Source organism: Sturnus vulgaris, chromosome 28 (genome assembly GCF_052056855.1).
Source record: "Sturnus vulgaris isolate bStuVul1 chromosome 28, bStuVul1.hap1, whole genome shotgun sequence".
NCBI lineage: Eukaryota > Metazoa > Chordata > Aves > Passeriformes > Sturnidae > Sturnus > Sturnus vulgaris.
In genome coordinates this window covers 4162237-4174837 of record NC_142270.1, presented here as the reverse complement: position 1 = coordinate 4174837, position 12601 = coordinate 4162237, and the positions used below count along the sequence as shown (strand labels likewise).

Here is a 12601-nt window from a genome sequence, read left to right as displayed (position 1 = left end):
TTCCCTGTAGTGATTTCTGCTCCTTCTGGGGTTTGCTGGGTTTGCACAATTTTTTTGTTGGTCTCTTGCCTTAGTTCAAAAATGGACTGTGGGGAAAAATAATGGTAAATTTGGTGATGGAAACTTACCCTGAGTGGAGCTGTTGAAGCAATTGCCCAAGTGAGGCACAGGAGTTGTTTTCCAAACACCAGAATTAAAACATTGTGTGCTGCTGCCTCTCCAATCTGGATTGTAATGTTGACCATAGATTGTGCTTTCTATAAATTCTATTTAAATGAGGATGTGACTTTGATGCCAACGTTAACTTGAGATCACATTAAGATTTCTGATGCATAAGAAGCTGCTGTTCCAGATGAGAGATTAGCAGATGATGACTCTGTTCTCCGCTTTGCTATTATCTTATAAAATACTTAATCTACATATTTGTTCCTGTCCCTTGTAGGATACTAAAGGAACTACTATCTAATTCCTAGGGAACTTCTAACTTAGAGCAGCTTTGGAGTCATTTCTGTGATAATCCTGTTCTCTGCAGTTCCAGGGCCATCCTCTGAGTGTGGCTTTGCAGGGAGCAGCAGCTTTGGTGCATGGGCACAGATGGATTTGGAGTTGTTCTGCTCTGAGCACTGAGCCCAGTAAAGCTATTTAGGAGCTTTACTGGCCTTACATAAAACTACTGGCAACAAGATTAGGGCTGGTGCCACTGTTCCTGCTGTGGGAGGAGAGGGAAGTTTGCTGTTTGTTTTCTAGGAAGCCATGAGGCTTAACAAAGTTATTTGCATGAATTTGAGAAATCACCAAAATAACATTGTTTTGTACTTGAGTATACAGTTGCATTATATCTAGACTAAATGTTACAAATGCAGCTGTAAAGTTCTAAGCCATTCTAATACACAGAAATCCTGTGGAGTTGGAGTACTGGTTCTTTCCCTTGCCTCCAGTTCCTCCTCCCATTATAAAAAAAAAAATGACTTAATTCCAGCTCCTGCTTCTGAAGGCTGGTGATAACAGAGTGTTCTTGCTGTCATTGCTGGTACATGGGTTTGACAGCACAAAGAGTGATGTCAGGAGGATGTGGCAGGCTCTGAGCTGTGCTTTGCCATGCAGGACTAGAGCCCTGCTTACCTGAGCCCACAGTGACGTGCTGATGTGACTTCAGAAGTAACAGGAAAAGCTTAATCAAGTGTTACCAAACTTTTGTGTTAGGGAGCTAAATAAAAAGTTAAAAATTGAATGTGTAGTAGTAAAAATAATGGGTAAATCACTCTGGCTTTCTAATCCAAAGGTGAAGTCATTGTTGAACTAGAACTTCCCTAGTGTATCTTTTCTCAGAGATTGGCAAAGTTGGAGAAGGAAAGGGAGAAGAAAGAGGGAATAAAAGAAAAGAAATGGGAATACATAGGAGTCCAGGAAATTAGTTCTGGTGATTTAGGCCTGCTTGACAAGGTTTATATTTGATTATTTTACTTAGGTGAGTAATTTATGCTGTGGAATACTACGTGCATTCTCTGTTTGGCCACTGGTGTGTTGTGTATGCTACCCGTGGGTAGGGATAGAAAAAGTACTCAGAGCCTCAGCCCTGAAGTGCATCTTCCCCCAAACTGCTCTAAATACCTCCAGCATCAGCAGGAAAATGAGGACTTGGTCATGATCCTGTTTTTAATTTTCAGCCTGCCAGGGCTGTTCAAGTGAGTTCACTCACTTGGAGTGAGGGTGCAGGCCAGGGAACAAACACTCTGTAAATCTCCCAGGTTTGCAGCAGCCAGCACACCCAGCCTAATGACTGCCTGCAGCCTGGGCTCCCGTGTGTTTGTGTCTGCCCCAGCAATGAGAAGTGACTTGGCCACCAGACAAATTCCCTTCCCTGGGAAGGAGGGCAGCTTTGTGTGCTGCAAAATTCCAGAGCTGGTACTTGGGAGAGAACAAGGAACCAGCTGGCTCTGGCAGAGATGCACAGCACAGAGGGAGGATTTTTACCACAAGGGCAATAACCCCTTTCTGGCTTCTCTATTTCTACGTGCGTTTCTTCCCGTCCCCATATTTTAAGGAATTAATATATTTTTAATGCTCTCTCTAGTAGAGAAGAGATCTATTTAAAGGGCTCTTGGAACAAGTCTGAAGCAGTAAATTGAACAGTAGGAATGCCTTCTCCCAGCTGCCTTTGGGTTTGTTGCCTAGTCACTTCAGGGAGATGGAATGAATGCAGGAATCACTCCTGCAAGTGAATGAAGAAGAGGGAAATGAAGTCAATAGTAAAACTGGTCATGGTAACTTTAGAGCACACAATCCTTGTGTTCCCTTCCCCCTCTGCTCAGACATAAATTAGGGATGAGGCTGGAATGCAGAGGGTGTTTTCTTTTGTACCATCAGCACTAAACTGTGCACGGCATTTTGCTCTCACTCTTTTGCTGGGGTGTGAAGTTTGGTACCCTGTGCTGGTACAGATGTGTGGTCACCCTGCCTTAATCTTGTTTAAATAGACTTCCAGTTGAGTTTGGGATTAACACCTCACTGTCTACCTTCAGAGATAAATACACAATGCAGCAGGACTCTGGATAAAGTAGTAAATCCAAATCACAAACACTGGGGTGTTGTTGGGATGACTCAGTGCATTGTGGAGCTGCTTAAAATATTTGAAGCCTTGGAAGAGCTTTTGTTTTTTCTCCAGTGTCTTTCACTGTTTGTTTGGGGTTTTTTTTCACCAATGTTGAAGTACATAACTGCAAAACAAATCCATTATTGGAAACAAGAAAGTCCAATCAGAAGCCACAAATTTCTGTCATTAGCTGTGACTTGAGCTGGACTTTCTGGAAGTTGCACCTGTTCAGAGTTTGAAGCAGGGAGGTTTGGCCTCGTGCTGGATTGGAAAGGACCCAACAACCCACAAGTGATTTCCAGACACTTAGCATCTGCAATTGTGCATCAAATTCAGATATTTCACTGTCTTTATCTCTCATGATGTTGATCCATTCCTCTGCTGCTTCCTCAGTTTGAGGCTGTTTGAGCTTCTGCAGATTTTCACACTAATCCTAAAAGTTGGTTTCTTTTGAGAGAGTTTCTGAAGTCCCCTTGGAAGGATTGATTGATGTTTAGTTTGATGAAAATAACTTTTCCAGGCTGATAAACTGAGGAAGTGGTCTCCACATTAGGGCAGTGAATTCAGATTTCATTCCCCAGGACAGAATTGCCAACTTGTAAATAATCTACTCTGCTTTATGGATGAGATTTTTTTGAGTTGCTCCTTTGGAAAATTCCAGAAATGATGTCTTTAACCACTGGGAAGATATATAAACAATATTTCCTAAATAATTTTAAAATGCTTTTTAAATGCTACAGTTTTTTTTTGTTCAGTCCTTGGAAACATCAGGAGATTGCTCCACTTGTGTAAACACTCTGATTTTCTTGCTCTCTGCTTAGGCAGCAGATCAACGTGATTCCAAAAATTTGCACAGAAACCTTTTGGGTCTGGTGAAATAAAGACTCTCTTTGTTCCTGCCGTGATTGACTCGCTGCTGCAGAGTAGGTGACATGTTTTGCCTACCAAGCATGTTTTCTAAGCAGAGTTTATATAAAGTTCATGGAACATTAAAATAGATAGCCTCTTCTCTACTAATAAAATCCCCTTTATTCTATTATTGGAAGCAAATTTAATAGAGAATTGCTTTTCAGGTTTGTGATGGGCCTTCTGGAATGAAGTCATTGGATTACAGTTTTCTTTTGCTGGTTTAGATTGCTGCTTTATTTCCTTTTCCCATGGATGTTTGGACAGTGGTAAAACTTGATCACAATCCTTTCTTTAAAGTTTCAGAAAACTGTGACAGTGCACATGCTCTGCATTCACTGCAATGTGTGGAAGGCCCCCAAAATGTGAAAGTGTTTTTTGGTATTTGTCACTGAGTTTTTCTTGTTCCAAACACTGCTTTTGACAGAGGAAAAGGCATTTGAGATCTGTTGGATTCCTTTATTCTTCTTTTTTAAATTTGAACTGCTTCTCTTTCCAGTACACTGACCCAGTGGCCTCAGAGCCTTACCTGAAGCTTTGAGATGTGTTTTATCCTTTTCCTATTCCCTGTCAAAGCCACCTTGTTTTGATTTTTTTTTTTTGGCTCCTTAGATTCCTGTTTCCATGTCTACCATGGAAGAATTTAGTCCTGCTTGAATCCAGTCAAGTCTCCAGATCTTGATTTTTTTGTTGGAGCACTTGAAAAATGAAGATGTCTCATTGAAGCTTAATAAACTTAAAGCAGCTTATGACAATAAAGGTGATGTGCAGAAGGAAAGGAAAGATTGTAGGTGCTGGATGTGGAAGAGCTGTAGGAAGGCTCTGGGGAAAGCAGACTCTGCCCTGTCTCAGTGTGCTGATGGGCACCAAAACCTCTCTTCAGTTTGAGAATTTTGTCATCAGTGGCTTGGTTTGACTGTAGAGTTTTAGATCTCTGTGGTGGGGATACAGCTGTGCAGCAGCTCTGTGTTTCCATTGTGTTTTGCTCAACCCATGAGAAAACATTTTCATTCCTAAATGGATTTCAGGCTGTGTAGGTGATTCCCACCCCACCACCCCTTTGCTTTCAGGTCACTCAAACACATTATTTGAAAGAATTTGGGGGTCTCAGAAGTGTTTCTACAACAATGAGTGTCTGTGAAGGGATAATGAATGGAACTAAAGGACAAGTGTATAGATCTGTGCAGAGAAATACTTGGCAATGATGTAATAACCTGTGAATTCTTTGTCCCGAGTTATGCAAAAACTAGAAAACCTGGTACTGGTATTGCAGGTGCCCTGCAGGAATGCAGGTGTGCTTTGCTGTCCTGATTTTTGTCTTTGTCACAATCATGTCTTTGTCACAATCATGTCTTCATCTTTGGTGATTGCTGCTGCCATGAGTGTTTGAAACCCTCAGCACTGGCTGCATCTTGGTGTCAGAGATGTCCTGAGATGCTTGAGGGGAGGAGAAGACAAATGTGATCCCCAGGGTGGGGTGTGACAGCAGATCATGCTGTGGCCTAGGAGGGCTTTGGGTGTCAGATGAGGGGTCAGTGGTTGTTTATCTCTGCCACTGTTCTGGGACAAGAGGGCACTGAAATGTCCTCAGTGTGGTGTGGTGACAGCAGGGCACTGCACATCTGCTTCTCCCTTAAATATCCCTGCCAGCTGCTCCTGGCACCGGGAAGGGATCGATTGCCAGCCTGTGGGCAGCAGGAGCAGCTCTGTGTTTGCAGAATTCCACCTAGGGAGAGGAGGGCAAACAGCACAAGGCTGGGGATGCTCGGTTGTGCTGGTAAAGGGCTAAAATCATTAAGGAATTAATTACATTTATCATTGGACAAAAGAAGGATAAGATGGGTCCATGGTTTTGGCAGTGGGGGTGTTAGCACAGATGAGAATCCACAAGTGAATCTGAGCACTGGGGAAGAGGAAAAGCTCCCACTGTCACTTCTCCACCACCTTTAAACCCACCCAGGACAGCAGCAGTGCCCTGGTGTCTGCCACAAAACTCTGACAAAAGTATGGGAATGTGAAATTCCAAACAGAGCATTCCTGGGTTTGAATGTACAACTGCTTGTTTGCTCCCAGTACAGATTTCTGTTTCTTGGTCTTAGTTTGGGATTACTTAAACAGAAATCACTTTTATCTGTCACGTTTTTAGCACTTTTTTTTTTGCCCTTGGAGAGGGAACCATCCAAGATTACACTGTGGAAGGCACATTGGGTTTTTTTATGTACCTCGAGTTTTAAAACTAATTAATAGGTTTCCATTGTGATGGCTGCTAAGGAATGGATTTGGTTTTAATTTTAAACTGACCCAAGTACTTGGAATGATCTGCACGGTGTCAGTCAGGCTCTGGAGAGTTTTCAGTACCTTGTCAGCACTGCCTGAGCCTGCTGGACTCCTCGGAGATTGGGATGTGGGTGCTGAAACTCGAGTGTGTGATAAAGCAGATGTATCAGTGTATCAGCTTGGAGATCACTGGGGGAGAGCTTGGGTTCTCCTGAGAATTAAAAGAAATGCAAAAAGCAAGAATGTCTGGGATCTATAGAAAAGTGGCTGACTTTCTGCTATATATGAGATTTGTATTATTAGTAAATACAGTATATAGCATCATCAGACCTAGGAAAATAGACATTTTTATCCTTTATTAAAGGATTTTCTGGCTGCTGTTGCTGCCTGTTCTAAATTTTCCAGTGACTTTCACCAAATAAGTACTTTGATTAATTTATCCATCTGTTCTTAGATGGATATATGAGACTTCTAAGGCAATTTTCTCTTTGCACACACATTGGATCTGCTGATAATTTAATGTATTATCAGTTTCAAGACTGTCAGAGGTTGTAGTGTTAAGTCTGTGTTTTTCACAATAGTAATTATTCTGTGTACTTCTCACTGCTGAGAGATGTTAGTGTGTTTTTCATCAATTAATTGATAACTTTTTAAGGGCTTTTCCTATTGGAGGAGTACAGCCATGTGCTTTGCAATGTGTGCAAAAGTCAAAATTGGATTGCTTGGTTTGCACCTCCCTCTTTCTGCCCATTGAGGAATTGTTCATCTCTGTGCCCTGTTCACCTGGGACAGGTACCATGAAATTCCATATCTGCAGCTCAGTGTTTGCATCTTTAGCCTTACAGCTGTGAGGTAAATCGTTTAATCTTGGTCACACACAGAAGAATGATTGTTTGAGGTAACTGCTGCCTTTTGGGGGGGAAAAAAATGATGAATTGATGATGGAATGGAAGGGTTTTTGTGTGTGGATCTGCATCCTGGTTCAGTGAGGTACAGCCTGAGGTTGTATTTCTGTCCTTAATTCTGTCTGGAGCCATTCCAGCCACTTTGAGCAGTGCCAGGGAGGTTGGTGGGGGATTTCTGGGGCAGTTTGTGCTGTATAATACAAAACTCAGTGGAGATGGTGTTTGGCTCTAAGTCAAGCAGGTATTGATCTTTTTAAACTAAAATATTATGAATGCAATGGAGAAAAAAGAAACCATCCCACAGGAAATGCTGTTTATCTACAGCTGACTGCCTGGAAGTGAAACGGCCTCAAGACTTGTACATGTAAAACTCTGCAGGAGTTTGTCCTGCAGAAAATCAGATTTCTAGAGTTGTGTTGCAATTTGGTGTTTCAAAAACGGTTTGGGTTGTGATTCAACTCTTTGGAAGCCCAAGGACCATTCCAAAGCTACTCCATTTGTACCTTTGGAAATGTGCAGGCTTGAGCTTAAGTTGTAATTTGTCCTTTGTGAATATAAACACCTCAGTTTCATACTAGGGTTTACTATTCTTGTCAGTGTATATTCACAATTTAATTTTAGCACTCTATGTAAAAACACTTGTGATAATGTAAACCTTCTTCATCCAGAAGAGATGCTCTGTTTTTTTGGAGATTGTTGAGGTTTTCTCCTGATTTTCTGCAGCTGTTTATTCCTTGCATTCCTTAGACAATGATGTCTGAACTTTTCTCCCCTGATACCTTTTGCCTCTAAGTTATCAAATGTGTACTGAGTCCTTGAAAAAAAAAAAAGGTGCTTTGAGTTTTCCTATGGATAATGATTGTATCTAAATCATGCATTAGGAAAAACTGAGAAAATAAAGGTACACAGTTTTGCTAGGAAGGTGCAGTCTGTATTATCTAGAGTCAGAATAGAAAATCAGTATTAAGAAGTTGATGATTTTAATCCTTTAAAAACAAAATAATGCACAACACTGAGCTTGTAGCTCTGGCATAGTGATCTTTAAATGGTTGTCAAATGTACAGCTTAAAAAATTACTGTTATTTTTTGGAAGAAACTTCTACTTGCATTTTATAGATGTCCTTTAACTAAAGTATGATTTTAATGGTTTGTTTTTGGTTTTTTTTATCTTGGCTTTCTTGGCCACTTGGTATTTAAAAGAATGATTAATCTGTGGGGTTTATTTTTGTTGTTCTGCAGCGGATATAATTTCTACAGTAGAATTTAACCATTCTGGAGAGTTGTTAGCAACAGGAGACAAGGGAGGGAGAGTTGTCATTTTTCAACAGGAGCAGGAGGTGAGTGCTGTCTCATTACATTGTATTACATGGGTTTTCTATTCCCTTTTTAAAGACAAGGAGCATGTTTTTATAAAACCCTTTACACAAAGTGCATGCCTGTGTGATAAATGATTACAATACTGCAATTTAATGAGAATTTTGTGACACTGATAGAAATTATTTGAAACACTTTTTGGCTGTGGTCTAAACAATGTTGGGAGTGAAAACCAAAAAGGGGTAGGACACAAAAGACCCTTGAGGGAGCTGAAGTTGATTCTTTTCCAATGACTCTCCCTGGCTGTGAGGATGATTTCAGATTTCACTGTAGCTGGGGATATTAAAAGTTGCCCTTAAGCAAGTGTGTGACTGTGACCTCAGCTGTCCTTTTGCACTCTGGTACCAACCAGGTGAATCACAGAACCCTTGGAGCAGAGTATCTGCTCTCCTTTTATCCTTGGTTTTGGTCTTTAGGCTCTGCCCCCATGAGCAGCAGATTTTTGAACTGAGGCTGCAGTTGGAAGTTGCTGTGGTTAGGATGGGTTGCAGGGTGATGTCACTGCTACTTTTTGTTTGGTCTTTCCTTCCATTTCCATTTGAAAACTCTCAAAGGTCCGGAATTCCGGTTCCCAGAGCAGGGGCAGGTCTGTGGGCAGGGCACTGTCCCTGTGCCAGCAGCTCCCCTCGGTCACTGGGGACATCTAGTGGGGCTGCCTGGCACCGGCTCTTCAGCTGTTCTGTGCTTTTTATTGTTTGCTTTTTATTTCTTTATTATTTTTTATTCTTGATTATTTGTAGCTTGATGTTTTTAAGAATCCTCTTGTGTACCTTAAAGTTGCAGCAGTTCCCTGCCTGCTCTCAGGTGAGCTGTGTTTAAATGACTCCTTGGTTTTTGGAGCATAATTCAAGGTCACATCCTTAGGAGCTGGAATCCAGGAGTAGGAAGAACCACCTGGGTTCTCAGATGAAATTCCACAGAATTGTTTTTGCCATTTTTTAGCTTTTCTGTGTTCAAGGAATGATTTGTGTTTAAGGACTTAATTCCCTGATGCACTGGTAGCTGATTGTTCCAACAAACAACTGTCTAGAGTAGTTTTTATGTATGAAAGTGTATAAAATAAAAGTGTTTTATTTGCAGTTCTGTGCCCCCTTGTACCACACTGCACTGGAGAGTTTTGCAGACCACTCCTGCAGAAACACAAACCCTGACAGGGGCTGTGTGAGGAACTGTGCAAACCTGTGTGGCTTCACCCACTGCCAAACTGCTGCCACCTCCGGGCTGGAATGTGGCAGCCAGTGACATCAGCCCAGTGCCAGGCAGGAAGGGAATGCTCAGGGAATACTCAGGGAATACTCAGGGAATGCTGCATCTCCCAGAAGCTGAGCAGGAATCTGTGTAGGCACAGTGCAATTACCTAAATTGGAATTTAACATCATGAGCTTGGGCCAACACCTCTCCTTGTCTGGAATTTTTTTTTTTCCTTTGAGCACCACGAGACTGAGAGTTTAAATTTTGATTTTTATCCCAAGGATGGATTTTACATATTACTGAGTTTATTATTCTGGTCCTATAAAGTTTTACTAGAATACACACAGAAAATATTTAAGTTTCAGTCGTTATGGTAAGTCTGGAATTGAAGGAAAGTTTCCCTGGATTTCCTAAGGCATTTCCTACAGCACAACAGATTTCCTTTCCAACCTGTTCCTGACCCAGCTTCACTGGTTAGTTCTGACTGAGCCTTGGAACAAAGTCCCTTCATTCTCCAGGGTGGGAAAAGCAGTGTAAAGGAATAGGTGTGGTGCAGAATTTGGTGCCAAATGGGATTTCTAAGCATTTTGCCCCCTTATCCCTTCCCTGCCCTGAGCTTATTCTAAAGTGTAAGAATTCCTGCCAGCTCTCAGGGTATGAAGCACAAGAAAATTATTCAAGGAATGTGACAAATGTGGGCCACCAAGGGTTGTATCAGATGTGTTTTGGTGAGGTACCCAGGGCTGAAATGAGCCCATGGACATGAGACACCAGAGAAGGAAGGAGCAAAGTCCCCAGCCAGGAACTTATCACAGCAAAGGCATCTGATGGTGCAATCTCTCGAGTGGGTGGGACAGGACTAAATCACAAAATTCAGCTTGAAACCACTTCAGGTAAACATGGGGGAGCTCTACACCTGAAATGGATCCAGTTTTCTGCACCCAGGGGGTGAAATTCAAGGCTCAGTGCAATATTTTGGTGCCTAAGACACAGCTTTCAGAAAGAGGAAATGTGCAGATTTTTCAGTTTTGCAAACATGTCCACCTGGACAGGTAACTGCAGGGCTCTGACTAATTCCAGAGCTGTATTCAGCAGAGGTGTGATGAGTTTTTTTTACCCTTCTAGAATGAGGAAGAAAAAGCTGCTTAAGCAGTTCAAAAGCTCTCAGGGGACTTGGAGATTATAAACCAGAATAGTGGAGCTGCTGGTATAAATTTAGAGGTGCCATGTGGGATTTCCATGGTGTGCCTGGAAAGCTGAATGTACTCACAGAGTAGATTTGCCATTTGTGTGTCTGTGTTGCAGGGGAAGGAATATTCCCTTTAAACAGCAAAGGTGGGAAACTTAAAGATTAAAGAAGTTGTGGTTTGTTTTTGTTTTGGTTTTTTTCAAGAAAATATTTAGGCAAAATATTAGTTTGTTCAACTGCTCAGCATAAATGTGAAAACTTGTTGGAGATGTTATTCACATTCTGGGGAGAGTTTCTGGAAACTTAAGCTGCTGCATAAACTGTTTCTTCTCTGATGTTTTCTTAGCCAAAATAGTAGAAACTTTATTAAATTTCTTGCAACAGAGATGATGCTCATCTCACTTGGCTGACAGGCTGATGAAAATCAAGCAGCTTGTACCCCAATGTACATTGTGTAAGTGTCTTGATCATTTAATTCTCTTTTCAGAACAAAACCCAGTCTCACAGTAGAGGAGAATACAATGTTTACAGTACCTTTCAAAGCCATGAACCAGAGTTTGACTACTTGAAAAGTTTAGAAATTGAAGAGAAGATCAACAAAATTAGGTGGTTACCCCAGAAAAATGCTGCTCAGTTTTTATTGTCTACAAATGGTGAGTTTATTTTGCACCATAATGTGTTATTATGCAGGTTGCTGTTAGGATTTGGTCTAATCCTCTCCAAAAGGCTGGAATCCAGCAGGGTTTCACTGCAAGGATCTGGGGATGTGGCTCTGGTGGCTTCCCTGGGCACAGGGTGGTGGATTTGGGGTTTAGTTGCTTTACAACCCAGAGACCTTCGTGTGTGTGTGTGAATCCCTGTGTCAGAACTTCCATTAACCATTCATAGCAATTCCTGTCCTAACTGAAACTTGCTCTAACTCTTATAAAAAGAACAAACTGTGGAGGAGGTTTTTTTTAATGCTTTTTATCTTGTCTTGTTTTCCCCAAGCAGCGTTTTTGTCTTTTTTTGGTGCATGTGGGCGGCCTTGTCTTGTTTGAAGGCATCAGCAGTGATGACTGGTGTCTCTCCACAGGTCTCATTTTAAACTGTGGCTGTTTCATTGCAGATAAAACAATAAAGTTATGGAAAATCAGTGAAAGGGACAAAAGACCCGAGGGTTATAATTTAAAGGAGGAGGATGGACGGTATAGGGATCCTACTACAGTTACAACACTACGGGTGAGTAGCTCACAAGCAGCTCATTCCTCCTGTCCCTCTGCCAGCCCATGGCTCTGGGAGGAGCTGCTCCATCACATCATTAACTTCATCTTCTTTCCTGTGCTGCCACTTGGCAGAAACACTGATTCTGAGATGCTTCATCCAGCTGGCCGTGCTGAAGGACTGTGCTGAGCAGTGCTGATGTCTGTGCTGGCTTTGGATGTCACTCGTGCCCTGCTCTGTGTGTTACAGGTGCCAGTGTTCAGGCCTATGGACCTCATGGTGGAAGCCAGCCCACGAAGGATATTTGCCAATGCCCACACATATCACATCAATTCCATCTCCATCAATAGTGACTATGAAACCTACCTGTCTGCAGATGACCTGCGGATCAACCTGTGGCACCTAGAAATCACAGACAGAAGTTTTAGTATCCTTTGGTCATTGTTCTGTGGGATGGGAACAGGAAAACTGTTGGGTTTTATTTCCTTTCATGAGAAGTGTTTAGTGTGTGTATATATGTATATATATATATATATATATATATATATATATATATATATATATATATATATATATATATATACAGAGAATTAATCTCCATTAATCCTGGTTATTTCTCCCTGATAGTTGTAAGGGCTTTTATTTGTGGAGAAGGAATGCTTTGGTTTGGAAGGGACATGAAAGCTCATTCCAGGTGGGCAGGATGCCTTCCACCATCCCAGCTTGCTCCAAGCTGGCCATGGCCACTTCCAGGGATGGAGCAGCCACACACCTGTGCCAAGTTTCTAATACAAAATAGCATTTTATAATGTAGCAGTATAATCAGAATTTAAGCAAAATAAAGTTCCATACTGAAAAACTTGGGAGATAATTTGTGGTGTAGAATTAATTACTTTTGGAGTGGAGCAAAACTGAAGCAGGTTTTTGCTGCTGTAAGAATTACCTTGAAACTGATGCAGAATG

The 12601-nt window shown here is 41.6% G+C and overlaps 1 protein-coding gene across 4 annotated transcripts in view; it reads left to right on the top strand.

Annotated features, from left to right (window-relative positions):
* The window catches only part of PPP2R2A (protein phosphatase 2 regulatory subunit Balpha), a 35994-nt gene that overhangs the window by 20012 nt on the left and 3381 nt on the right, over window positions 1-12601 (top strand). For all 4 annotated transcript variants that reach the window (XM_088179830.1, XM_014885173.2, XM_014885172.2 and 1 more), the window contains exons 3-6: window positions 7921-8018; window positions 10923-11088; window positions 11544-11656; window positions 11888-12065. In XM_088179830.1, coding sequence (XP_088035956.1) covers window positions 7921-8018; window positions 10923-11088; window positions 11544-11656; window positions 11888-12065 — 555 coding nt within the window. The remainder of the gene's footprint in view (window positions 1-7920; window positions 8019-10922; window positions 11089-11543; window positions 11657-11887; window positions 12066-12601) is intronic.